The 24,207-nt window shown below is 42.1% G+C and overlaps 3 protein-coding genes across 3 annotated transcripts; all 3 read right to left on the bottom strand.

Moving 5' to 3' along the window:
- Nucleotides 1-239: 239 nt before the first annotated feature.
- On the bottom strand, nt 240-8,422 carry LOC139923433 (toll-like receptor 5). Its single transcript, XM_071914224.2, has 5 exons — nt 8,397-8,422; nt 6,655-6,708; nt 2,975-5,264; nt 2,015-2,103; nt 240-960 (listed from the first exon to the last, which is right to left on the bottom strand). Exons 2-5 carry the CDS (start codon nt 6,700-6,702, stop codon nt 724-726), a joined length of 2,664 nt encoding a protein of 887 aa, XP_071770325.1. The 5' UTR covers nt 6,703-6,708; nt 8,397-8,422; the 3' UTR covers nt 240-723.
- A 1,307-nt stretch (nt 8,423-9,729) lies between these two features.
- On the bottom strand, nt 9,730-12,028 carry thbd (thrombomodulin). The gene has a single exon (XM_071914247.2). It carries the CDS (start codon nt 11,941-11,943, stop codon nt 10,150-10,152), a length of 1,794 nt encoding a protein of 597 aa, XP_071770348.2. The 5' UTR covers nt 11,944-12,028; the 3' UTR covers nt 9,730-10,149.
- Nucleotides 12,029-13,361: 1,333 nt separating this feature from the next.
- LOC139923465 (thrombomodulin-like) lies at nt 13,362-17,266 on the bottom strand. Its single transcript, XM_071914258.2, has one exon. The coding sequence runs from the start codon at nt 17,152-17,154 to the stop codon at nt 15,490-15,492; it is 1,665 nt and encodes a 554-aa protein (XP_071770359.2). The 5' UTR covers nt 17,155-17,266; the 3' UTR covers nt 13,362-15,489.
- Between the last annotated feature and the right edge of the window lie 6,941 nt (nt 17,267-24,207).

Below are 24,207 nucleotides of genomic sequence, written 5' to 3' on the forward strand. Positions count from 1 at the left end.
AAATGTATTTAACACTGTGCCACAACACACTTAAACACACTGAAACTTAGTGTGTTTAATGTATAGAGACATTAGTTGCAGAGAGTAGAATAAAAACAACCAAACAGTTCAGAGGGAAAACAGGGGACAGACTGCTCGTTGCCATGGCAACAAAGAGTTTTTGGCAAAGAGGAAAAGGTCTGTTTTTTCTTTTTTTTTTTTTTAGCTCTCATCTGCTTCTGTAGATCTCAAGCGCAAAGGATATTGGAGTTGTTTTTTTTTTTTTTGCCTTCACTTCCTTTTAAGTCATCATGCCATTTATGGTTTGGGGACACTCACTTTGCCAGTTCCTTGGAAATGATCACAATCAGCTCCTACTGATCTGAAAAAAACACACTTAACATGAATAAAGTTTTTTCCTAGCCCTACCTACTGCTGGATTAGACTTTATTCCTCAATGTTGATTCAACAAGTACCATTTTACTGTTTATATACAGTATTTACACACATATATTTTACTCCAGCATACAGGCATAACAAAACAAACCGAAATACCGTAATACGTTATTGATCCCCATGAGAGCACAGGGTCAATGGAGTCGAATACAGAACAGCGTCCCTGCAGCTGATGAGGATTCAGTGACTTGCTCAAGGACACTTCGGCAGCTTGGATGTTTGCGATCACAGGGTTCGAAGCGGGTGTTGTTGTCCCGGTGAAGGCAGATCTCTTTAACCCCAAAAAGTTCACATCTCAACTGGTCTGACCTGCTCAAGTTGGATACCATCCCCGTTTTCGGGCTGAATGTCAGGCTCAGGTTTGTCCTCTGTGGGCTTTTTCACCTTGGTGTTTTTGAGAATCTGAGAGACGAGCCGCTCGTAAAACCACGCTAGGTCCTGAGGGTCTTCAGGCCAGACCAGGTACTCTCTCCTCTGGACGAAAGCCCGGACCGCATTGTACTTCATCAGCTGGTAGTGCGGCACCTTCAATTCAGGTCATTTCAGTGGAGATTTAGATCAGCGATGTAGGTCAAAAACTTCAATCAAATTTGTGTTTTGTACTTTAATTCAATTGAATCCAGTTTGGTTAAAGGAAAAATCCACCCTTGGATATTTTTACATTGTTACACATCACCGATCTGTGATGTTCAATGTATTCCAGCAGTTATTTTGTGATGGTGTGTGTTGAAATGTACTTGTTTGTTATATGCACTTTCCCTCAACCTGTCTCGTCTTCTTCCACTTCAGTTAGGGATTTCCTACATTTCCCAGAATGCCTTTTCGACAAACCCCAGAAAACGTGCCTGAACTCGTTGCATCCAGTCATAGGTTTAGGTTTAGGTGGAGAGATCAATAACGACAGTGATCGCGATAATAAGACAGTAAGCACCCCTTACTCAAAACGCAACATGTCTTACAGCTGCTACTTTCTGTGGAGAAATCGATATCTCTCTTCCACAACGGATTTCTCCCTGTATGATTGTTGAACATCAGTGCAAAAAGGTCTAGAAAGAAACCCTTGTTCTTTGATTCTGAGGGACTGATACTAAAATCTGACGTTTGGCCTTTGATGTTTTAGATAGCTGAAAAAGCACTATCAAACTCCATTGTAGCTGCTCTGTAAATATCTCAGTGTGACATCACGTTGCTTGATTACATTTGGCCAGTTTTCCATAAAAATAAGAAAAATACACAACTAAATGGGCCTAGAAATGCAAGGTACATTGCCAATAGCTGTTTTTCTTTAACAGTGTTTTAGGGTAGATTCTTCCTTTAAGTGCATTTCACATATGAGTGTAAAGAAAACAACATTTTTAAAAATAGGCAAACAGAGAGGGTGTATGATAGGAATGACGAGCACAAGTAAATAAAATCTCACAAAGAGACAAGTCGCTCAACACTGACAATGCCCAATCAGATCGAATAAAAACAATGTTAGACAGTCAGACCGATAGAACGAACAAACAGTGGACAATCAAACAGCCAACATGACCACCGACAGACAACTCTGCTGACCAATCAGCAGCCAGATACACACCTTCTCTACCACCAACATGATCAGGACGTTTGTCAGCTCCTCCAGCATCCGGCCCTGGGCCAGAGTGAACGCCTCCAGGCACCAGCCGTCTACGAAGAGACACCAGCAGGTCAGTTTTGGTGTCTAAATTTACCTCTTTGATATTTTAAGGGGTTTTTGCTTCATTATATAGTACAGTGGAGAGTGAAAGGAAAGATGCGAGACAGAGAGAGGGGATGATATGTGACAAAGACTTACTATGGACTAGATTACTCAAACCTAAAATGCCACAAATACATGGCATCAGGACACTCATCTGTTTTATTTTGTATACTTGGCTAGATATTACCATTCTGTCTGACCCTTTGCTTCTATTCACTCCATTCACAAGGAATATTCAACTGAGAGCTGTGATTGCAGTATCCATTTTAAGAGGCAGTGCAAAGAATAGAAGAAATGAGTCAGACTAATAAAAAACGCATAAAGTATGAAAATGATGGTCTTTTCATGTTCATTCTATGGGACGAGAGGATACTATGCACCTGGCTTAAAGTCTTTGAGACAGGTGCAAATGGAGCCAGCCTTCGAAATATGGAAATGGAATACAGTTATTGTTTTGCAAGTAATGTGTACAGGACTTCACTGTCCCTCGTATTTCTGCTGTCATCTAGCGAATACATCTAAAATGCATAACCTGTTCTATATGATTCGATTGTTTATTCAAATAACATAAAAAATATCTTTAAATATATTGTCTGTTATGTTTGTAATACTGCTGTTAGTAAAATTTCTCATTGAATTTAGCCATGCTAGCTCAGATCCTCATACACATATTTCACTGAGGGGCTTTGTAACTTGGAAATTGTATATAGCTTGTTTTTGAAACTAGGAAAAAAAAGCTTGAAATTTATCATGGGAGTTTAAAAAGTTAAAGCGGACATTATGCCAGCTTCCTCCAAATCAAAGTCAGAAACCCTGTACCTTTAAGGAACTCATTGGACACGATGCACACGGTCTTCCTGCTGGCCCAGACGGCGTCTCTGATGTTGGACAGGTGATCCTCGCCCGGCAGGAAGTCTCTGGCCTCGAAACAACAGCGGAGGATGTTCTCCGGCGAAAACTGGCAATCCAGCTTCTTTAGCAAAGCAGCCTCCACCCACCTGTAGTCGCTGTCGCTGAAGCAGAGGTAGGCGTCGTACTGGACGTCGCCGGCAGGAGGCGGTGTTTGCGGGCCCTCGAGAACCCTGCCGACGATCTTTTTGTAAATGATGAACATGCGTCCACGGAAACGGGTGTAAACAATCGCATTGACGATGACGAGGAGGAGGAGGAGGGCGGAGCAGACGAAGAGAGCGAACCTCAGATCCTCGGCGGCGCTCTCTTCGTCCTCGCACGGCTCGACGATCCGGTAGTAATCCAGCAGTGGAACGCTATAGAGATCGGAGGGGAACTCACATCTGTACTCCTCAGGACTCTGGAGAGTGGCGTTGGTCTCGTTCAGCCACGTCAGGAAGCTCTCCAGATTGCAGTCGCAGTGGAACCGATTCATCGCCAGGTTGATGAAGCTGAGAGAGCGAAAGGTGGCGGGGTCAGGAGAGGCCAGGAAGTTGTCTGAGAGGAGGAGTCTTTTCAGGCTGATGGGAAAGACGTCCGGCTGCAGATAGGTCAAAGAGTTAGAGGAGAGGTCCATCTCCAGTACCGAGGTGAGGCCGCTGAAAATCCCTTTGGGAAGAGTAGCGAGTGAGTTGAGGCTTAAATTGACGCCGATGAGATTCTCAAGACGATCAAACAGGTCGAGGCACTTCCCCTGTGCCCAGATTGTCTGCAGGGAACTGTCGTGAAGATCCAGCACTTCCAAACTGTTTGGACGAGGCACTGAAACGTTCGGATTTATTGTGCACCACTTGATGAAGTTTCCACCGTAGAATAAATTCTTGAGGCGCTTGAATTGTGTTACAATGACATAAACATCCTCCAAGTTGTTTAATCTGTTGTTCTCAATATTCAAATGGATAATGTTATTGCCTAACTTAATGACGCTTCTCTGTGATGCAGCGTCCAATTTATTGTCATCCAAAAGGAGATACTGTAAGTTGGGTAATGATGCAGGAAAACCTAAGTCTCTGAGCGAGTTTCCTGTTAGATATAACGCTCTTAAGTTGGGAAAACCACTGAATGACTCATATCCCAATGCACCAATATGGTTGTAAGACAAGTCTAACACTCTAAGGTCTGTCAGATTAGCAAATGTGTGAGAGTATATTTCCCCTAGTAGGTTGAATGACAGGTTGAGTAATCGTAAATGTCCTTGAAGCCCATCAAAGGCATTTCTATTTATCTGATTGACTTTATTATGGGAAATGTCAATTATTATTGCGTCTTTTAGTGGACTAAAAACACTCCTCTGCAAAGCAAATATCCAGTTCTTAGACAGATCTAAAGTACTAATTGCACTATTCTTGAGGCCTTCAAATGTGCTGTCGTCCGGATCGGGGAAGTTGTCATGTGAAAACCCTTTACCTATGTGTCCAGACAGTTTAAGTTGACCAATCTGAGTCCCCTCAATCGCTTTGAGAAATTGTGCCAAATTGTTCAGGTTTAACCCAGTGGAGGACAAGTCAAGCTTATTAAAGGCCATCCCTCTGAAAGGATTCCCACATCTTCCCCAGTCAAAACCTGCACTACCCATGGCATTGAGGCGGTTGGAGTCCAAGTTCAGCAGCTGGAAGTATTTGCCCCGGAAACCAACCAGATCCTCCTCACATATCATTTCAATTCTGTTCAACGTGAGGTTCAGCTCTGTGAACTTTATCAGGTTTGAAAAGAACCGGGCAGGGCGGAGTCTCTCTATATGGTTCCCAAAGAGATCAAGTGATTCCAAGGACGAAAGTGGTTGCAGATAGCTTTCCTTCAGTATGGACTCCCCCAGTTGACAATAATCCAAATAGAGGCTCCGTAAATTGGAAAGTCCCACAAACGCCTTTGGCTCCAGCTGAAGACCAATATTGTAGCCTAGGACAAATCGAGTCAGTTTTTTTTGCCTAAGGAAAGCGTTGTTCCTTATCGTAAGTTTCACATTCTGCATTCCAAGGTCCAACTCCTGCAGCTCCTCAAGGCCCGAGAGGGAGGTGTCGTTGATCTCACTGATGTTGTTGTTCTCCAGGTAGAGGTGGGTGATGAAGGGAGGCAGCGCAGGAACCCAAAGGTGGTGCTGGTAGGCGCAGTTAGCTATGGAGCCGTATAAACGGCATGATGGGTAGCATCTGGGTACCTGCAGGTAGGAGGGTAACAATATACCATTTGTTCAAATTGAAACTTAAAGGATAATGCTGGTGTTTTTTAATGCATTTCTTACCGTCAACAAATCCTATGAAAATAACAAAATCAGCAATGAATTTGTTTTGCTGCCAAGTCTCGTCCATGTAGCCGGTGCCCAATAAAGCCATGTCCCGGTAGCCATAGAACTCCATTGTATTAAAAAAATGATTAAAAACTCGTCAAAGAGCCATGCCGTTGCTCTGGGCAACATATTTCATCATCACGATGCACCGGGCCAGCCGACTCTTTCCTCAAACAACTTAATAAGCCGGCCGTAAACATGTTTTCGATCTCAGGAAAGTAGTTCGGTAGCACCGAAAATAGTCCCTGTCGTAATGAAGAATTTGTTCCCATTTGAATTTGATTTGGTAATAACTACAACACTCTGACTTTTCGTGGTAACAGTTAGCGATTTTTAAAATTGAAACTATGTCTTTGTGAGCTGTATTTAAAGGTTTTTAGCTTACAATTGGAGCCAATTACTTCAGTTTTAAGGCTGTTTTAAGGAAGTCGGAAAGTAACGGGAGCAGAGCAAACGCATTGTTGATTTTGTTATTTTCATAGGATTTATTGATGGTAAGAAATGCATTAAAAAACACCAGCCTTATCCTTTAACTGAAATCTACAATCTACATTTCAGTAATTTACACAAGGGGAATGTCACCCCTTCTCCTCCCTCATTCAAATACCCCCTGCTCCTCATACACTGCAGAGAAACAGCAAATATATTGTGACTACTAGGGATGGGACGATATACTTATCTCACGATACGATTCGTTAATCGATACGCGGTTCACAATTCGATACAACCACAATACAATGTAATAAATAAAAGTTAAATCACAACAAAGTAACTGCAGATGTTTATGTTTATTTCTGAACCACAAATCTTTCTAGCGATGGCATTGGCTTGCTAGACTTTAAACAACAATTTAAAAATGTCATTACAAAGTGAAAATAATATAATTTGGATGGAGAGTTTGTGAAATTGTGATGGGCAGGTCGTCTCATTTGTGATTACTACAGCAGAATAAAATGGAGCTCATATCACAGTTCATTTTTCTGCCCCACGATACGTATTGTCACATTTTTGTATTGCAATATATTGAATTTCGATATATCATCTCATCCCTACTGACTACAACTGGGCAGACAACAACATGCAAATCACTGTATTATAGTTCCATGTCAAAATAAGAATATTTCTATTTAATCTTCTTGAGGCAGAAAAGAAACAGCCTAGATTAATTGTTAAACTTTTTTCTCATGACAATATGTTGTATTGTGAGCCTGTTATTGTCTAATTATTCACATTTGAGCTGAATGCATTGCTCCACGCCTACCTGTAGGTAAACGCCAATGACAACCAACTGAAGAGCCAGCGTCCACATAATTGCCTTATGAAGAAAGGAAAACAAAAAGGTCGTAAATCTTAGAGGAAGTGACCTGGTTGCATTGGTCCTGCAGTGTAAATATCACAGTGGACAATTGTATCAGCCTTTAGTAAGATCCAGATTCACAAAGGAAAGGCGAGCACAGTGTTTTTCAGATTGTTTGCACTGGCAGGTTCATAGTTCACCTCATGTCACAGCGGTGAGCACACATCCGTTCATGCCTGACAGGACTGAGCTTTTATTAATAAAGCTTCCCTCTAACAATCCACATGTTTGGCTTGAACTAATAGACATTTGAAGGTGTGATATTGTAGGAACTATTACTGCTGATGCACCTGCCTGCATACAGACGGCTATTTTTAGTGTCCATGCCTGTATAAAAAACACAGTGGGGGAAGGTCTTCCAAGGTTGCCCAAAGATAAATAAAAAAATAAACAGATGGGAAGTACCTTGAATGCAAAAAGTGAAAGGTTAGTAATGCTACATATAAGCACACAAATGAACAAAAGTGCATAAGTGAGCAAGGGATAAACAGAGAAAAGGTTTATATGCATGCAGCTATATGTGTCCATGCCTGCGAAATGTATGATGCATTGAATTTATTTATATAAGTCTACAAACAATGTGAAACTCATTTACGTCACCATGTTATCCAATAAATCACAAACCATTTTTCATGTTTAAAATAAATGGACATCAAATGGGCTGTGGGAAGGGACATGGGTCACTCTGGGAAACGTAGAAAACAGTATAATACAACAAGTCATCCCAAAATAACTCCTGGAATGCATTGAACATCACAGATTGGTGATATATATTGATAGAGTATCAGACGGTTGATTTTACCTTTAACACTGCTTGCTGTGAACCGAATTGCCCCATTGGGGACAATAAAGATGTATACTACTACTGCTACCTTGGTACAATCACCACTTTAAAGAGAATGTATTTTTCAACAAATAATAGCTGTTATAATACCTGTTAAATAACAGGACAGAAATCTATTAAAAGGTAAAAACTGTAATTTTAATGCAGTTTTATACGTTTTAGAAAACACGTGAAATCATTGTAAAAATTGACATTATATGATCTTCTACTTTACAGTTTGTTTTTCTTTTATTTACAGTATGCACACTGTAAAAAACAACAATTTATAAGACTGGTGCAGGGAGGGGGCGGTGCTGCGTCCTGTGTGTTTCCTATAATACTCCTTCGTTTATATTGTGTCTGTGCTTCTCAATAGTGAGTTTATCGTTACCTTATCGTACGTTATTGTAGGTTCTCTGATCTATCCCTATGGTATTCCTATAATATTCCTATAGGGAGCAGGATTAACAGTTTTGCCGTGATCTCTGTATAGTATTTTTCTAAAAAGTGATTATAGATTACTTATTCGTAAAGGCTCAGTAGGCTTGGTATTTTAATCGTAATAATAATAGGCCTGCTGAATATAGCCTAAATACGTGGGGATGCAACAGAACTAAACTACTGCAAACTGTAATCTGACATTTCTAACAGCGATTGTGATCTGTCATGCATAGTTTGCGGTCAGATCAGAGATTTGCTGCTGGAACTTCTGATCTTCCGAGAAAGTGTTTTGGAAACCGATTAGAAAGAAGCCTAGTCCGCCACAGATCTGCCTCTTTACCTCCAAAACCAAATCATTACCGTGAGAAATGAAACATCTTACCTGTGTTGGAGTTATGCAAAGTGGGAGCGCCAAGCAGGCTGCACTGTTTCTCTCCTGCAGGATCAGTCTGTAAAACCACTCCTCCCTAAAACATACACCAGGCCCGAAATATTCTCAGTGTTTCAGTAACTTCACTAATATCCCCCCAGCTGTCTGTTAGCAGCCACTGTTCAGGTCTAAATCTGCAAGACTGCGACCTATAGACGCCTCTCTGCCAATTTAACTGAATATTTCGCAATTTCCCAAATTGGCCAAATAGGTTCTTCCTCTTTCAAAAACAGACTCATTCCTCATTTTTACTCTCCAGTAGTTAGATACTTAGATTATATGACATGCATGATGTATATAATATGTATATAATGTAGTATGATATATTACCTGTATATGATGTAGTATATAATATGTATATGATGTAGTATGATATATAATATGTATATGATGTAGTATGGTATATGACTTGTATGATATAGTATCATAAATGACATGTATATGAATATGATGTAGTATGGTATATGATAGTATGGTAATAAATAATAAGTAATAAATAAAGGGCCATATAAACTTGACTTGACTATAGAGTGGATCATTGGTGAGCTTACTGAAACTAGTAGGCCTAAATACCTACGAAAGATAATAATATTTCCATAATATTCCTATAGGGAGTTACAGGCTGTGTAATAGTCACTTTAAAGTTAAAAAACGTATCGTATTTTATGGTATTTTTGGCTGATTTATCTCCGATGGTATCAGTGTAATATTTCCAATAAGATGTAGCCAAACACACAATTTCATATTTCCAATAGGATATTATAAATAGCTTTGTTGTGACATTTGTATAGCATCCTTCTGGCCTATGTTTTCTTTTTCATACTTGGTTGGGGTGAAAAGTGAGGGAGTTAAGGTATGCCCATTTCATCTTTGATTTATAATTATTATGCTCCACAATATTATCTCAATCTTTACGGCTACATTGTGAGTGTATTGGGAGTTAAGTTACTTTTCAACACATCACAGTTGAAAAGTGACACACGTGTGTGAATATGGTGGAAATTACATTAATTTGAAGAGTGCATAGTAACAATCAGTGGGAGATTTAATGTCACCGGGGGGCAGTGGGGAGGTAAAATATTGTTTCCCCCATTTTTCTTCCTAAAAGGTGAAGTTAGCAGAAGGGGAAGCAAAACATTTAGTTTCAACAAGGCTGGTGTCATGCTCTGCCATCTGGTTAAACTGCCAGTCAGTTTTCCTCCACATGGTGGCGCAATCCTCCTGTCAGAAAAGGGTGATGGGGACAGGGTGCCATGAAATAAAAAAATAAAAAAACAGACATCTCTCTCAGTCTCAGTTTCATAATTTAATAGTGTTCAGATACAAACTTTTACAAACAATAGTTCTTCGTCAATGTTTATGTACATTTCTGCTGTTTAGTGTGAGTTGAATGGCGGATGTGACCAGTTTTCATTTCCAAAGCTGTGGGTTCATGTCGGCTTCTTCCCTGACGAAAAATCACTATAATATTCCTATAATATTCCTATAAGGACTTATGTGTAAGTGTAGCCTATCTGTAGTTTTCAATAGTGAGTTTGCAGTGACCTTATCTTATCTCCTATGGCATCACTGTAATAGTACTGTAATTCCTGTGAACTTCCTATTCGTTTTGCTGTAATATCTGCACGGTATCCTTCCAAAAATGTATTATGGGATTACTATAGCTCTTTCTCGTTAGGGAAATCACAAAGGTTGAGATTTACATTCATGTGTCTTGCTTCAAATGTCTCTCTGCGGCTGTTTTGTCATGCTTTTCGGTCGTTACATGCTCTAAATCGTGAGCCTCGTCCCCCGGAGCTTTGAGCGCACCGGCACTCTCCAGTTTACCTCTTCTTTTGAGGATGTGATGAACCAGAAAAACCAACACCAAGATAACAACGACGATACACACTATGATCCCCAGAAGACCCCCTGCTGTCACCTTGGCGGGTCGCCTGGTCGGTTCGGGATAATTCACACTTGATGTAATGAAGACATATGGAGTTGTGGCCCCTCCGGAGCCCTCCCATCCCTCCGTGTCCTTATCTGTGGTCACTTCAGTCTTTACGCACTTGTACTGCTCAACTAATGTGTAGCCCGCAGAGCAGGAACACACATAACCCCCGTATGTGTTTTTACAACCCTGGTCACAGTAAAACATAGAGCACTCGTCAATGTCAATGCAAAACATCCCGTCTGGCCTCTCTTCCGCTATATACCCACCAGGACAATCGCACTGGTATCGATCATTGGGGTCGCACTCTGCAGGACATTCGTCACGACCACAGTGTAGTTTGCACTTATCCGGTGTCTCCGGTATCACGATATGTCCCTCAAAACACGAGCACTGGTAGCTGCCGGGGGTGTTGCTGCACATGTGCTCACACGGAGCGGACACGCACTCGTCTACGTCGACGCACTGGTCGCCTGTCAGCCGGTATCCGTCCTTGCAGACGCACTGAAATCCGCCGACGGTGTTGATGCACTTGAAGTTGTCCCCCGGGCACTGCCTCTCATCGCGGCAGTCGTTGAAGTCCCTGCACGACCTGCGGTCCTGCGCCAGTTCAAACCCCTGTTCGCACATGCACGAGTATACGTCGCCTTCCTGGTGACAGGTTTGCTCGCAGCGCAGTATCAGACACGGGTCGTCTTTGTCCACTTCACAGGTGACATTGTTTCCAGGGTTTACGCCTCGCCCCGGCGGGCAGACGCAGGAGGGGGCTTTCTGGTGATCATCAGCGCATTTGTACTCGCACCCACCTTCCTCTATCTCGCAGCTCCAGGGCGCCGGCAGCCACCGGTCAGAGAAGCAGATATATTTAGTCTCAGTTGGCCTGCGGACAGCGATGCTCCCCGGTGGCAAAGACAACACATCCTCGCCCTCAAAACCGTAAGGGGTCCTGTAGGTGACAGTCTCGCCCTCTGCAACCTCTAGACGCGTGCACGGGTTTTGGAAGCTGAACTCGCAGAGAAACCCGGCCGCCTGTTTGCTGCATGGCTCCTGTATCCATTTGAAGTCGTCGTCTTTGGAAACCGAGACACACTGGGGAGAGGAGCAGCTGCTGTCGAAAGTCGGTGCCCAGTTGTAGAAGTCGGACTCGCCGTCTTCAGTCACCCACTGGAAGCCCCGCAATTCGGCAGCAGCGTCTGGACAGCCGATCGGTAGATGCAAACCGATCCAGTATCGCCCCAAAAGGCTCCCCAACAAGATCAAAAGAGTATCGTGTGATACAGACGACCGAACTGTCATTAAGTGTCCACCCTTTTCTCTACATTGGTCCTGGGCGGTTGTGAAATCGCCGGGATCTTGGAACACCGCAAAACACTGGTTCCCAATGCAGTATCCGTTATTCGGATCTATCCCGCTGACGCTTCCAATCAGAAACGTTAGTGCAATGGTAAATAGTCCCGTGGCATCCTTCATGTTTGAAACTCGGTTGTGTCCGTTTAACTTTGTGCGCGTCACAGTAGCCTGTGGCCTTGTTTGTTTGAGAGTGTTTACCCAGCCGATAGCTCGCATATATAGCCCCCCAACTCCATGTTAGTGCTCTGACCGAGGAAGGAAGTTGGTTTTTATCACCCTGCTGCGCCGCTCACTGTCCTTCAAAAAACTTTCTCTGCCCACCGCGACAGCGCACTGCGTACCACATCACCAATTACGCACGCTTTTTACGCACGCTTTCACGCACGCACAGGCGCATCTAACCCACTCCCCTACTTGCCATAGCCCCTCCTTGCGTAACAGCACTCCACTGCAAAAAAAAAAGTCCATCTTAACAAGTCATTTTGTCTCATATCCAGTCTTAAAATCTTGTTTCCTTAACACAAGTGGGAAATTCTTACAGTTGGTTGAGAAAGTTAAACTTGTTCCCATTGCAGTTTAACTTGTTTCAAGAATTTGCTAGAAATGAGTGTCAACATCTTAAAACAAGGCAGAATAAGGCAGATCACTTCACTAGAATCAAGGAAGTGACATTTGATTGAAGAAAAATCTTGAAACATGGTGATTTGCATCGGAGACATGTGAATTCATCTCACCCCATTGCTGATTTCTTCACTTGTTTTGAGAAGAATATGATTCAAGACATAGTACAAGATTACATGACTTGGTGGATATTTTTTTTTTTTACAGTGCATCTACCCCACTCCCCTATTAGCCATAGCTCCTCCCTGTGTGTGTGTGCATGAGTGTCTGTGTGTGTGTGTGTGTGTGTGCAAGAGAAAGAGAGAGAGAGAGAGAGAGACTACCACATCACCACTACACACATGGAATGACTACAGAATAAACTTGATCAAGTAGTAAGAGGTAAGTAGAAAGTGGCCTAAGCAAAGATGAGCCATTATGCCAGGAGCTTCTCTTCTATGTCTTTGATATGAAACAGATGAAACCGCTCAGGTATACAACTTCACCCCCCTGGACTGGATGCCAGTCCATCAGAGAGGCTTCACCTCAATCCATCTCATCCATTCTTATTTCTTCTCGTCAGCTTCTATCTTACGATTATTCTGTGTTCACAGGAATAATGGCACGGCCCTTACTGTAGCTTGTACTATTGATGATCTGGGAACTGAGGCTTATTCTATTGTTACACTCATCGTAAGTGGTTCTGGATAAGACCATCAGCTAAATGCCTAAAATGAAAATGTAAATGTAGGAGCCCTTTCTAGGTCTTTCCTCAGAGGTTTTTGGGCAGAGGAAATGGGAGCTATAGACAGCTGACAAAAGGGATTTGCTTCAATTAAACCTTTCATTTCAAAAATAAGTAATCAAACAAGAGTTTACATACATTGTCTTGAAGGGACACAAAGGAAAATAGCTGCTAATTTGGCAAGACACTGCAGCAAAAGGTAAAGAATTATTATACCTGGTCCATTGTAATCTGGCTCTGGGGTTGGCATAACCCAAAAGCATTTGCCACAAAAATGGAGGACATGAAATAAACTTTTATCCTTTTTAATTTATCATTCAAAAGTGACATATTTATATTCCATAACAAAAAGGCAAACACGGCAGCAGGTGAAAGCTTGTGATAGCCTGTCACACAGGTATGAGGACTACGCAGATCTGAATAAGGTGCAAAATAGCCTACATTCATTATAGCAGCAGTTTTACATTCATGTTGTGGTGGCGTTAGTGGATTGTGACTTCAAGACAAATCTGTTATACAGCATGATCAGCAGCAGTCAGCTCAGTCAAACTCATATAAATGTGGTAGGTAGCAAGGTACAGTCAGTATAGCACCACAGGATTATCACTGAATATGATCACATGAAATTCTGTTACATTTTTAATGCTCTGATACATTTAAACTAATTAAACTCCATTTCCATAAAAGTGGTGTAAAAGACCCCAATTATATTTACAGTGTGTGGGATACATTTTACAGTTTCAATGCATTATTAAATGAGGGAATAAAAACAATGTCTGTGTAGACCTGGATAGAAATCTAAAAAAAATGTTTTGAGATTTACTGTTGTATAGAGTCACGGTTGAATACTCCGATTTACAATTTACTCCAAAATTTTATATATCAATATCTTAAGTTCACTATTCGCTATCTCTAAACCATAGATGATTCAGTCTGTCAGACTGTGGGCAATTTGTCAAGGACTTAAGTTACCTACTATCTTTTAGGAAGTACTGCAATTTGTTTTTATGTTGTGTTATCAATTATGTTAAAGAGAAGAGTGTCACTATTATACCTCATTTTGGAACAAAACTCTTCAGTTCTACTTAGTGTAGAATGTGTCCCAGGACTGTCGCAGTGGTTTCAAAAAAGCCTGAACACACACAGCCATGGAGTTAGTCAGCATCAGAAACATTTCTATAGCAATCAATACATTCAATACAGTGGTCAGTGACAAAATCAAACACTTATTTCACTAACTCTTTCCCAGAAAATGCAAAGTCCAAGAAATACAATCACATCTGATGAGCAAACATCAGTCGCTTTGAGTCAATGTCCCCATCTAACACACAACAGACAACAGCAAATTCTTTGTGTTTTACATTAAAAATAAGGATCATTTTGATCCCTTTTGTGGAAACTTGTGGTAGTGAAGCAAAAACAGTTTTTTATCAAAAGGTAAAAACCGTGAAGACAAGTCATTTACAAACAAGTTTTACAAGGAATATGTGGAATATAAAATGACTGACTCGTTCTAATATGAAGATATTGTCAAGCCAATACCAAGGCAGATAATTTGACCCCTTTTATACACTACAGGATTAAAATACAGCTCCGTTTTCATGATTACGGTATAATCAGACAGCAACTACTTGTAACAAAACGTGACTGATTTTTTTCATTACCAAGCGGCCCATCATTCACCTGGCACTGGCTGAAAATGTACTGGTTAGACTGCTGGATTTTACACTTTGAGAAAATTAAGCCATTGCTGGAAAACAGTGTCCAGACTCCAACTTTTTAGTACCATTACCATTAGTCGTTTTCTGTGTAACAGCAACATCTTATAATTTAGCCTATCATTAGTTATATTTTACTACTGTCTAATAATGAGGGCACTGTAGGTCTGATTGAGAGGGTAACACAATGTTTCCTACCCGGCAAATAAAAAGGTGAAGTATTATAGCATAAACAATCACCAATTCCATACAAAAATCAATTATACATTCAGTAAAGCATTATTTTCAGCTTTTTCCTTTAAAAAACATACATCCCTTAATGGTGTATACAAAAACGTACATCACTTAGCATGATGTATAGCCTACTATAAATTTATGTGATCAAGATTTATGCCAGCCTAAAAAGATAGTAAACTCTATAAATTCTACTCTTAAAAAAAAAGGAGGGTAAACTGAGTTATGGGTCTTCCCTCCACTACACCTCTGTGTGTATGAAGTTTATGCCAGAAAGCACAAAAGAAGTGAATGAAACTTCTACATAACTTCTACATAAACTCACATATAGCCTAGTCTCCCCCTACTGTCTACGGATAATTCTGACAGTCTAATAGATAAACTTGACATTGGTGATGGATGAAAACAGTGTATTGTGCGCAGGCCTATACAACAACATGAGAACAAGGAGCATCAGTGCTTTGATTAAAGTCTTTGCGAGTCGTTTTTCCACTGTTTGTCAAAGGAGAACCTCTTGTACTTTTCTGTCGTCACTTGCTGCAGATGGAAAATATCGACATCTGCCCCCTTGAGGGAGGCCAGGTCCATTTTGCCGCAACGTTTCAGCGCGTTTCGGACCAGAAAATACAGCAGCGCCGCGCACACCGCCACAAACACCGCTATGCCGAGGAGGCTGCCGGCCTTCACGTACGAAGGCACCGCAGTTGGGTGCACAGCAGCTGGCGTGCTGACTTGGTAAGGCTGCGTCGAGCCTGATCCATCCTCACTGGATACACACTGGTGATCTCCGAGCAGCTCGAACCCCTCATCGCACAAACACCTGTAACTACCATATGTATTTACGCACGTGTGATCGCAATGCCTCTCATCCTCACATTCATCTATGTCAGTGCAAATGACTTCGGTTTCGTTTCTTATGTCTTGTATGTAGCCGTTTGCGCAGTAACACTGCAGTTTGTCGGTGTCCGGGATGCACTGGGCCGGGCAGTCCTGTTGGGTGCAGTGTATGTCACAATTGGTGGGGTCACGGTCTGACACCGTGAACCCGCTGCGACACGCGCACTTATACACCCTGTCAGATTTCTCACACAGCATGTGCTCACACTTCTCGCAGATTTCAATGTCCACACACACTCCGTCCTCCTCGTCAAACCCCTCTCTGCAGATGCACTCAAACCCGCCCACGGTATTCATACACTCCTGGTTCTCCTCTGTGCAGCTGTCCTCGTTGTCACATTCATTCACATCCACACACCCCTTCCTGTCCGATGCCAGTGTGTAGCCGTGGTTGCACCTGCAGACGTAGATGTCGCCCTCCTGTTGGCACTGGTGCGCACAGTCCGCGCACGGGTCTTTGGCACATGTGATGTTATTGGCATGGAGAGCTTGCCCGGTCGGACACGTGCATGTGTCCGACTGTTGATTCGGAGTCACGCACCCCTGCTCACAGCCGCCACGCATCACCTCACAACTCCACGGGGCTTGCGTCCAATCACCGGAGAAACAGAGATGCTTTGACTCCAAGTATTCGGCGTCCAAATGTTTCTTTACAGCGATGCTTCCCTGCGGAAACGTCGCCAAATCGGTCCCGTCGAAGCCCATAGGCGTGGTGTATTTAACCTGTGCGCCTCCTTTTACCTCTAACCGTCTGCAGGGGCCCTCTAATGAATGTTGGCACAGAAATCCTGTTAATTTCTCGCGGCAGGATTCCTGCCACCATGTGGAGTTAACCTCCGCCGACACGGAGACGCACTTGGAGGAGCAGCCGCTGTCAAATCCGCCCCAGTTGTGGAAATCGGTGGCACCGTCCCCAGTGACCCATCTGTAGCCAAACAGCTGGGACGCATTGTCGGGACACCGGCCATCCGGCAGCTGCAATCCAATCCAGTATCTACCGCTGAGCCCGCTGAGTAAATTCAACACCACCTCCTGCGCTTGCAGCGTCTGTACCGTCAGTAAATGTCCGCCGAAGTCTTTGCAGATTTTCTGAGCGCCTGGAAAGTCCTCGCTCTCCTGGAAAACCGCGAAACACTGATTCCCGGCGCATTGTCCGCGTCGAGAGAGGACTCCTTCCTCCAGGCTCCAGAGGAAAATCAGGAAAATAACAAGCGCTTGTGTTGTGTGCCTCATGTTCAGGCTGTAAGAAATACTTCTGATAATGACCCGGGATGATATAAATTGCTCAGTTCGGCGATCCGAGGCTGATATAGCGAGTGAAACCTGATCATAGTCCCCATTTATAAAAGCCTCCAACTGTGTTTTTTGTTGCACAAGGCAAGGAAGGAAGTTTCGTACGAGCCAGTGGTTAAAGCTCTGGCGTGATTGCTCAACCCCCAAGCTGTCCACAAGCCTTATCTCAAAGCGGCTGCCCCCCATCAAAGCGCGCGCACAACACCCACCACACACACACACACACACACACACACACACACACACACACACACACACACACACACACACACGCACTCACGCACTTTTAATATGAGGTAGACGAACAAAATCCCATAATCCCTTCCCATGAATGACACTTCCTTTCTCTGTTTAGATGAGGCTTCTGTAAAAACATTTAATTGAAAGTCTACTGGGAAGAGACATTTCTGAAAAAAAAAAACCCTGTCAGCTCTTCATAAGACATAACTTACCCAACTTTATTGATTATATTTCTCACAAATACAAAATAACTATATAAAAGCATAAAGAATAGGTTTATTGTCAGTCTATGTATGAATTTAAGCAAATAATTTGTTTCTCCTTTTTTCTTGGTGTAATTGAAAATGAATATCATCTTTTTGGGACCTAAAATGGGCCATGACTGCTTCCTAGGACCATGAGTGGTACAGGACTACATTTCTTACAGCAAATTATCCAGTGTTAATAAGTGTTGATTTTTTAGTGACAATTATTTTGTCTTGATTGGAGAGTAGTTTGTCCACTCATACAGCTGATATGGCTTTAAAACTTTCTAAAAACGTTAAATTAACTCAGATGAGTGTGGACTTATATATAGAAACACAGGCATAGTGTTTATTTTTACACTCTCAGAGCTGTCAGTTCTGCTGGATAAAGATTTATTCTGCGAAAGTTTAAGAACTCCTTTCTCTAGGAGATTCACTTCCTCTTTTCCTCTCCATCCTCGCATCATTAAATGCAAGTCCGTCTTGATGATAAAGGCAGAACCATGTTCAGCATCCATGTCACCTTCACATATCTTGACTCCCATATAATTTCTCAGTTTAAAGTGGGAATGGCGAAGGACAAAAGTAGATCGTGGAGACAGTTGAAATTTGTATATTTGGGAGAATACATTTATTTTAGAGGGGTCAAATAATGTAAATAAATCCCACTGCGCTATAGATTTTAGGGATAATATGATGGAAAATGAGATTTTGGCCACCTGCCACCCTCCTTAATGAATATGAAGAAATTAACCACTGGTTGTTGGAAGTTAAAAAAAACTTATTTAGGTGTGGAAATACCTAAATAAGTACCAGCCCAGAGGAGGGAATTCCTTCCAGTAGTGACAATGACTCAGGTGTCTGTAGGAAGTAAGGAGCCGGGAGAGGGACAAACTTCCTGCCAGTACCACAAATACCACAGACAGAGACACAATTGTCTAAACGTGACTTATGAACAATCTAATTTTAAATCAATCATCATTCATATACCGTTCAGAGGCGGGACATAGTTGCCTAGAGAGAGACCTTTCCTCAGGGGAGAAAGTGACTGGACTCGGAAAAGGAAGTGGGAACAAGTGGGCAGGACACGCTTCCTATGGAGAATGCCAGGAGGGGCGTAGTATGAGAACATGTCAAGCTCTGAATTACGTAAAAAAACATTATTCTCACTATACTCTCTCATTCCTCGACCTGCTTTGTTTCCAAATGTAGTTTTGGTGGAGTAGATGACGCCCAAAGGAGTCCCTCCCTGTGATAGAGAGAGTGACTCAGTGGATGTAAAAAGAGGTTGTAAGTGGGCAGCGTGCTGCAATACGGAGCGTCTGAACAGTCAGGAATCATAAGGAAACCGCCATCTAAATGAGCATCAAAACAGAAGCGGGATTTGAACCCGCGCTTCCATTCAGAGACCAGAACTCCTCTGCCATCTTGAAAACGAGAAGAAAAAAATGTATCGTTGTTGTCATGTGAAAACCTCATAACTCCAATTTTGTTGATTTTCATGTCACTTTGAAGGATTACATGCTCCTCTATGAGCTAAGAAAATTCTACCACTCTTGGTCTCATGAAACCCTTTCAAGACCCACTGGAAAAACTCAAAACTACATGGTGGTCAAGTTTTTCTTAGTTCCTGAAAAGTTAAAATTTGGGAGATACGAGGTTTTCAACTGACAGCGACGATATGGTGTTACTTATCCATATGATTACAGATTTTTCGGAATCGCCAACAATCGACAGCAGTGACGGATAAAGGGATTCAATGCTATTTCAGTGACGACTCGTTTCCCCTCATGAAAATGGGTGTGGTGGGATGGAATGGGGTGGAGGGGATGTGGCCGAGACGCACAGGGAAGGGAATCCTTTGTTCATGCAGTGGAAACAAAATAAGCGGTTCAGTGTTTCTTATCTGATTAGAGAGTGATTCAATTTTAAGATTCAGAGTGTTGCTAGGATGCCTGGCATCGCCGGCAACACAGATTCAGTCAAATATGGCGACAGACAAGTTGTCGAACATTACGAGAGGTCGGTTTGGCGAGACCCTGACCGCTCAGTATCTCAAGTAAATATTTTCCCTGATATCAATCTTATGCCCATTCTGAACTCACCCAGGGGAAAATGCGAAACATGCCCGAAGAGTGTTTATTTCTCTTAAATCAAAGATATCCTGCTAAGGGACTTCGCCTGTTCGTTCCAATAATCACTTACTGGTCTTAATGTGTGTTTTCACAGTGAAACCATGTGATGCAGTCAGTTTGACAGGTTTTATGTCACTATGCCACCAGCAACACACCCAATACAGTCTTGTTTCCAGTTTGTTATTCGTGATGCTGTCCCACACTCCTGTTTAACCTTGCTAGAGCAGCCTTGCTAGTTTCCTGCGAAACTAGTGAAGTAAAAAGGAGACATACACACGCACACACGCACCCACCCAATACACACATGCACATGCACACACACACACACACACACATGCAGCATGCACTCTATACACTTACCGAGCCACATTAGGTTTGCATTAAATACAACTGCATAAGTTACGGCACAGAATACAAAAAGTTATACTTGATAAATCACAGTACACTACATTATGACATTATATTATGTTATATGTCGCCTCACTTTTATATCTTTTACAGAATCACACATATAGGCTACCTATGAAATTTAATACAGAGCCGCGAAATACTCAGTTTGTGGTTTGTGCGTCAAGCATTTTTGGACAGCTGTGGCCATTCAGCTATACCTCGCTCAGTTTCAGTCACTTCCATTCAATATTAAACTAGCATATTACTAGCTGAGGGATGAGGGAAACTAGCTGATCTGCAGGCAGGAATAATCTCATTGGTTGAGTTAAACCTTAATGGGCCGAGCCAAAGAACCACAGTTTTTCAGAGTGGAAGTTCGCTAACTGACAAACCTGAATGGCAAACTCTGGTCAAAATGTAAATAAAAGTATAAATGGCAATGACTCAATTTTCATTCATTGATGAGCATTTCATTCATGATGCTGGAAGGTCAGCAGCTAGCTAACTAGCTTACCTAGATAGCTACAGGCTATACTGGATTTTTAGAACCTCATAATGCTTTGCTTTACCAGTTGTTCCGGTCAATGCACTGCCTGCCGACTGCGGTTCAGTCGTACTGAAGAGAGTGTAATACTGTTGCTGTAACTTAATAAAGTGACTATAAACAACTAAATCAGTGTTAATTACTTGCATCAGACATTTCCAACTCGTCAGTGGAACACCAAGTAGCCTACTGTTAATGAAGAAGATCAGCTGAGACGAGTTTATTTCAGATTACTTGAGATATTTGGTCACAGTTAGCTAGGTTATCTAGGGAGCTAGCCAACGTTAGTTAGCTGCATTTTAATGTAATTCATGCTACAGTGCATCTTATACTGACATATTTGGCCGTGCAACTTCATAATTGGTTCACAACCTGGTGTTAAATAGCAAAAGCAATTAATAGGGCACAGCAATCGATTGTACAGTGATCATTTGCTTCGCATAAATAGCAGTTTCAGAACGTTTAAAAAAATTCTTCTGAATCAGAATGCCGCTTGGAATATTAAGTTAGGCTATTCATTTTGAGTTTATGTTGAATATATGCTATTGTGGCGGACTCTATGGACATTATTCATCATAATCTGTGGTTTTGTTTATGTTTAACACACGCAGTTATATGGTGTGCTTCTCAGGGTTAAGGAGACATGGTCCCTTTAAGAAAGTCTGGTTTTGAGTCTGGTCTGACGTCAGCTCGACGTAGTGTTGTTGTGTTTTTGGGGCACCGCGATGTAAATTGTTTTGCTCTGTGGGTTTCAAATAAATGACACACGAGTTGGTGTAGTCACCTCAGAGTCAACTAGAGAAGTTGTCCGTCTCAACTTTCCTGCCACTTCTACACTATGATAATTTCAAGATTCACGAGAAGTGAGTGGGAGAGAGAGACTCTTTTGTTTGGCGTGCTGTTTACTATTTAAACACCAGTTTATGTTGAATATCTCCTCTGATATTTTCAAGATGACATATCTCATACATTTCTTCTTCAGCTGATCAAAACAACAGATGTCCGACAGTTAAAACACATCATGTCAGACCACTAGAAATTGCAAAACGTAGCCTAACTTAAAATGTAAATAGATTAGGCTACTTTATAATTCATGATTCACTCAAAGAAGACTGTCACTGCCATCTTCCCTCAGTATAAGACTTAGTGGCCGTCAACTTGACAAAACTGGCAAACTACAGAGTTCTTCTTAGCTCCGGTTACCGATGTATTAGTCCATTAACTTTGGGTCAAATCAGAATCAATAACGTTATGTAAAATAATCTGTGCAATTATGAAGTACGACCAAATATATCAGTATAAGATGCACTGTAGCATGAATTACATTAAAATGCGGCTAACTAACGTTGGCTAGCTCCCTAGATAACCTAGCTAACTGTGACCAAATATCTCAAGTAATCTGAAATAAGCTCATCTCAGCTGATCTTCTTCATTAACAGTAGGCTACTTGGTGTTCCACTGACGAGTTGGAAATGTCTGATGCAAGTAATTAACACTGATTTAGTTGTTTATAGTCACTTTATTAAGTTCCAGCAACAGTATTACACTCTCTTCAGTACGACTGAACGGCAGTCGGCAGGCAGTGCATTGACCGTAACAACTGGTAAAGCAAAGCATTATGGGAAGGGCTAAAATCCTCTATAGTGTGGCTAGTTTGAACTTGGAAGGTCAGCTAGGCGAACTAGCTAACCTAGCTAACTTTGTAGGCTTCATAATATTAGCTTCCTCCTCTTTTACCTCGTCTTTTTCACTGGGTTTCAGCATAATGTTACTTAGCCAGAAAAACTGTGGTTCTTTGGCTCATTGAAGTTTAACTCAACCAATGAGATTATTTCTGCCTCCAGAGCAGCTCTTCCTCCGAGAAATGTTTGTAGAACTAAAACTGCTTTTTGCATTAAACTACCTGGCATTGCCAATCAAGAACAGCACTGAATTTGTTGGATCCAACTTGAATGTACAAAGTATTTTGCTAACCTTAGCCCTAAAGTTTCACGGTCAGTGTCACGGCAGTTGCCAACAGCAACTGAGCAAGGTGAAAACACAGCCAAGCACTACACAGAGAGCGAGTGTGAGGGCTGCCACCAGCCGAGGAGGAAAAGGGAGGCGTTTCCTCGTCCTGGATGAGGATGAAAGGAAGGAGTGGGGAGGTTAATTTACCCATGACCTTACACACACACACACACACACACACACACACACACACACATACATACACCTACATAAACCTACGTGCACACTCACATGTACAAGCACACACAAGCAGGGACTGATGCGCACACACACACACACACACACACACGCACACACAAACCTAAAGAAACTGGCTACCTTCTGTCACACACACTCACAGACATGCACTCACACACACATAGGCATGATCTGTACACGCTGAAGACTTGCCCTGTGCCACCCACACCCAAAGGAACTGAGTAAGCTCTGTTGCTATATCATGGGTGGCACATTTTGAAGTGGACACACACACACACACGCACCTACACACACACACACACACACACAGACACACTCATATGGCCTTACGAAACACACGCAGACGCACACACACCGTGGATGAGAGTAAGATGTAATGGAAAATTAGCTATCATGGGTGGTGCATCCTGATGTGGGCACACACACGCACACACACGCACACACACACACACACACACACACACACACACACACACACACACTTTCCTGTACCATACATCCCCTCCAGGGAGTGGTTGGTCTTTATGTAAACATTCTTGTAGGAGAGACAACTTAGACTTATCAAAGATAGTGCATCCTGCACGCATGCGCACACACACACACACACACACACACACACACACACACACACACACACACACCTACACACACAAAAGGGATCTTCTGAGAGCTTTGAACTCGCACATACAACTCACCAGTTTCTGACAAACACATAATAGGCCTATCTCTAAAAGGTTAACTTGGCAGGAATTGCAGAGCAACTGGTTATTTTCCCCATTGTTGATATATTTTTTTTTACATCCTTGAGTGTTTTCCCTCCAGCAGGTTGGTTTGAACCCAGGTTCATAAAACACTCCGTACACACGGAAAACAATGTCAAGTGCCAGTTACAGTGGAAACAATGGAGATAAGGTTCCTGCTGGACACCGAAAGGACCAGGTACCATTCGCTGTTACTTCTGCTTTATTTTCAAATTTCGTTTCATTTTTATCTAGTTTTAGTTCAACTTTTAGTATTGTAACGGTCATGCCTTTATTGCAGATGTTGGTAGTGCCTGTTTTGTGCACATACTGACAGAAAATATTGAAGAAAGTATATTGATGGAGTATTTATAGTTTATCTCAGCCCATTTATTGCTGGATTGTTCTCTCTCCTCTTAATTCATAAACATGATATCAGTGGTCAAAAGATTAAAGAACTCAGGTCAATTTTTAATTAGATTTCATTTTTC

This window comes from Centroberyx gerrardi, chromosome 18 (genome assembly GCF_048128805.1).
Source record: "Centroberyx gerrardi isolate f3 chromosome 18, fCenGer3.hap1.cur.20231027, whole genome shotgun sequence".
Taxonomy (NCBI): Eukaryota; Metazoa; Chordata; class Actinopteri; order Beryciformes; family Berycidae; genus Centroberyx; species Centroberyx gerrardi.

What these genes read in the sequence shown, in the direction of transcription:
- LOC139923433 (XM_071914224.2), bottom strand. Translation starts at nt 6,702, where the DNA reads ATGTGGACGCTGGCTCTTCAGTTGGTTGTCATTGGCGTTTACCTACAG. An exon ending in TCATTGGCGTTTACCTACAG is followed by an intron (nt 5,265 to 6,654) that starts GTAGGCGTGGAG and finishes TCCTACCTGCAG; the next exon opens with GTACCCAGATGCTACCCATC. An exon ending in TCATGTTGGTGGTAGAGAAG is followed by an intron (nt 961 to 2,014) that starts GTGTGTATCTGG and finishes CCTGAATTGAAG; the next exon opens with GTGCCGCACTACCAGCTGAT.
- thbd (XM_071914247.2), bottom strand. Translation starts at nt 11,943, where the DNA reads ATGCGAGCTATCGGCTGGGTAAACACTCTCAAACAAACAAGGCCACAG.
- LOC139923465 (XM_071914258.2), bottom strand. Translation starts at nt 17,154, where the DNA reads ATGAGGCACACAACACAAGCGCTTGTTATTTTCCTGATTTTCCTCTGG.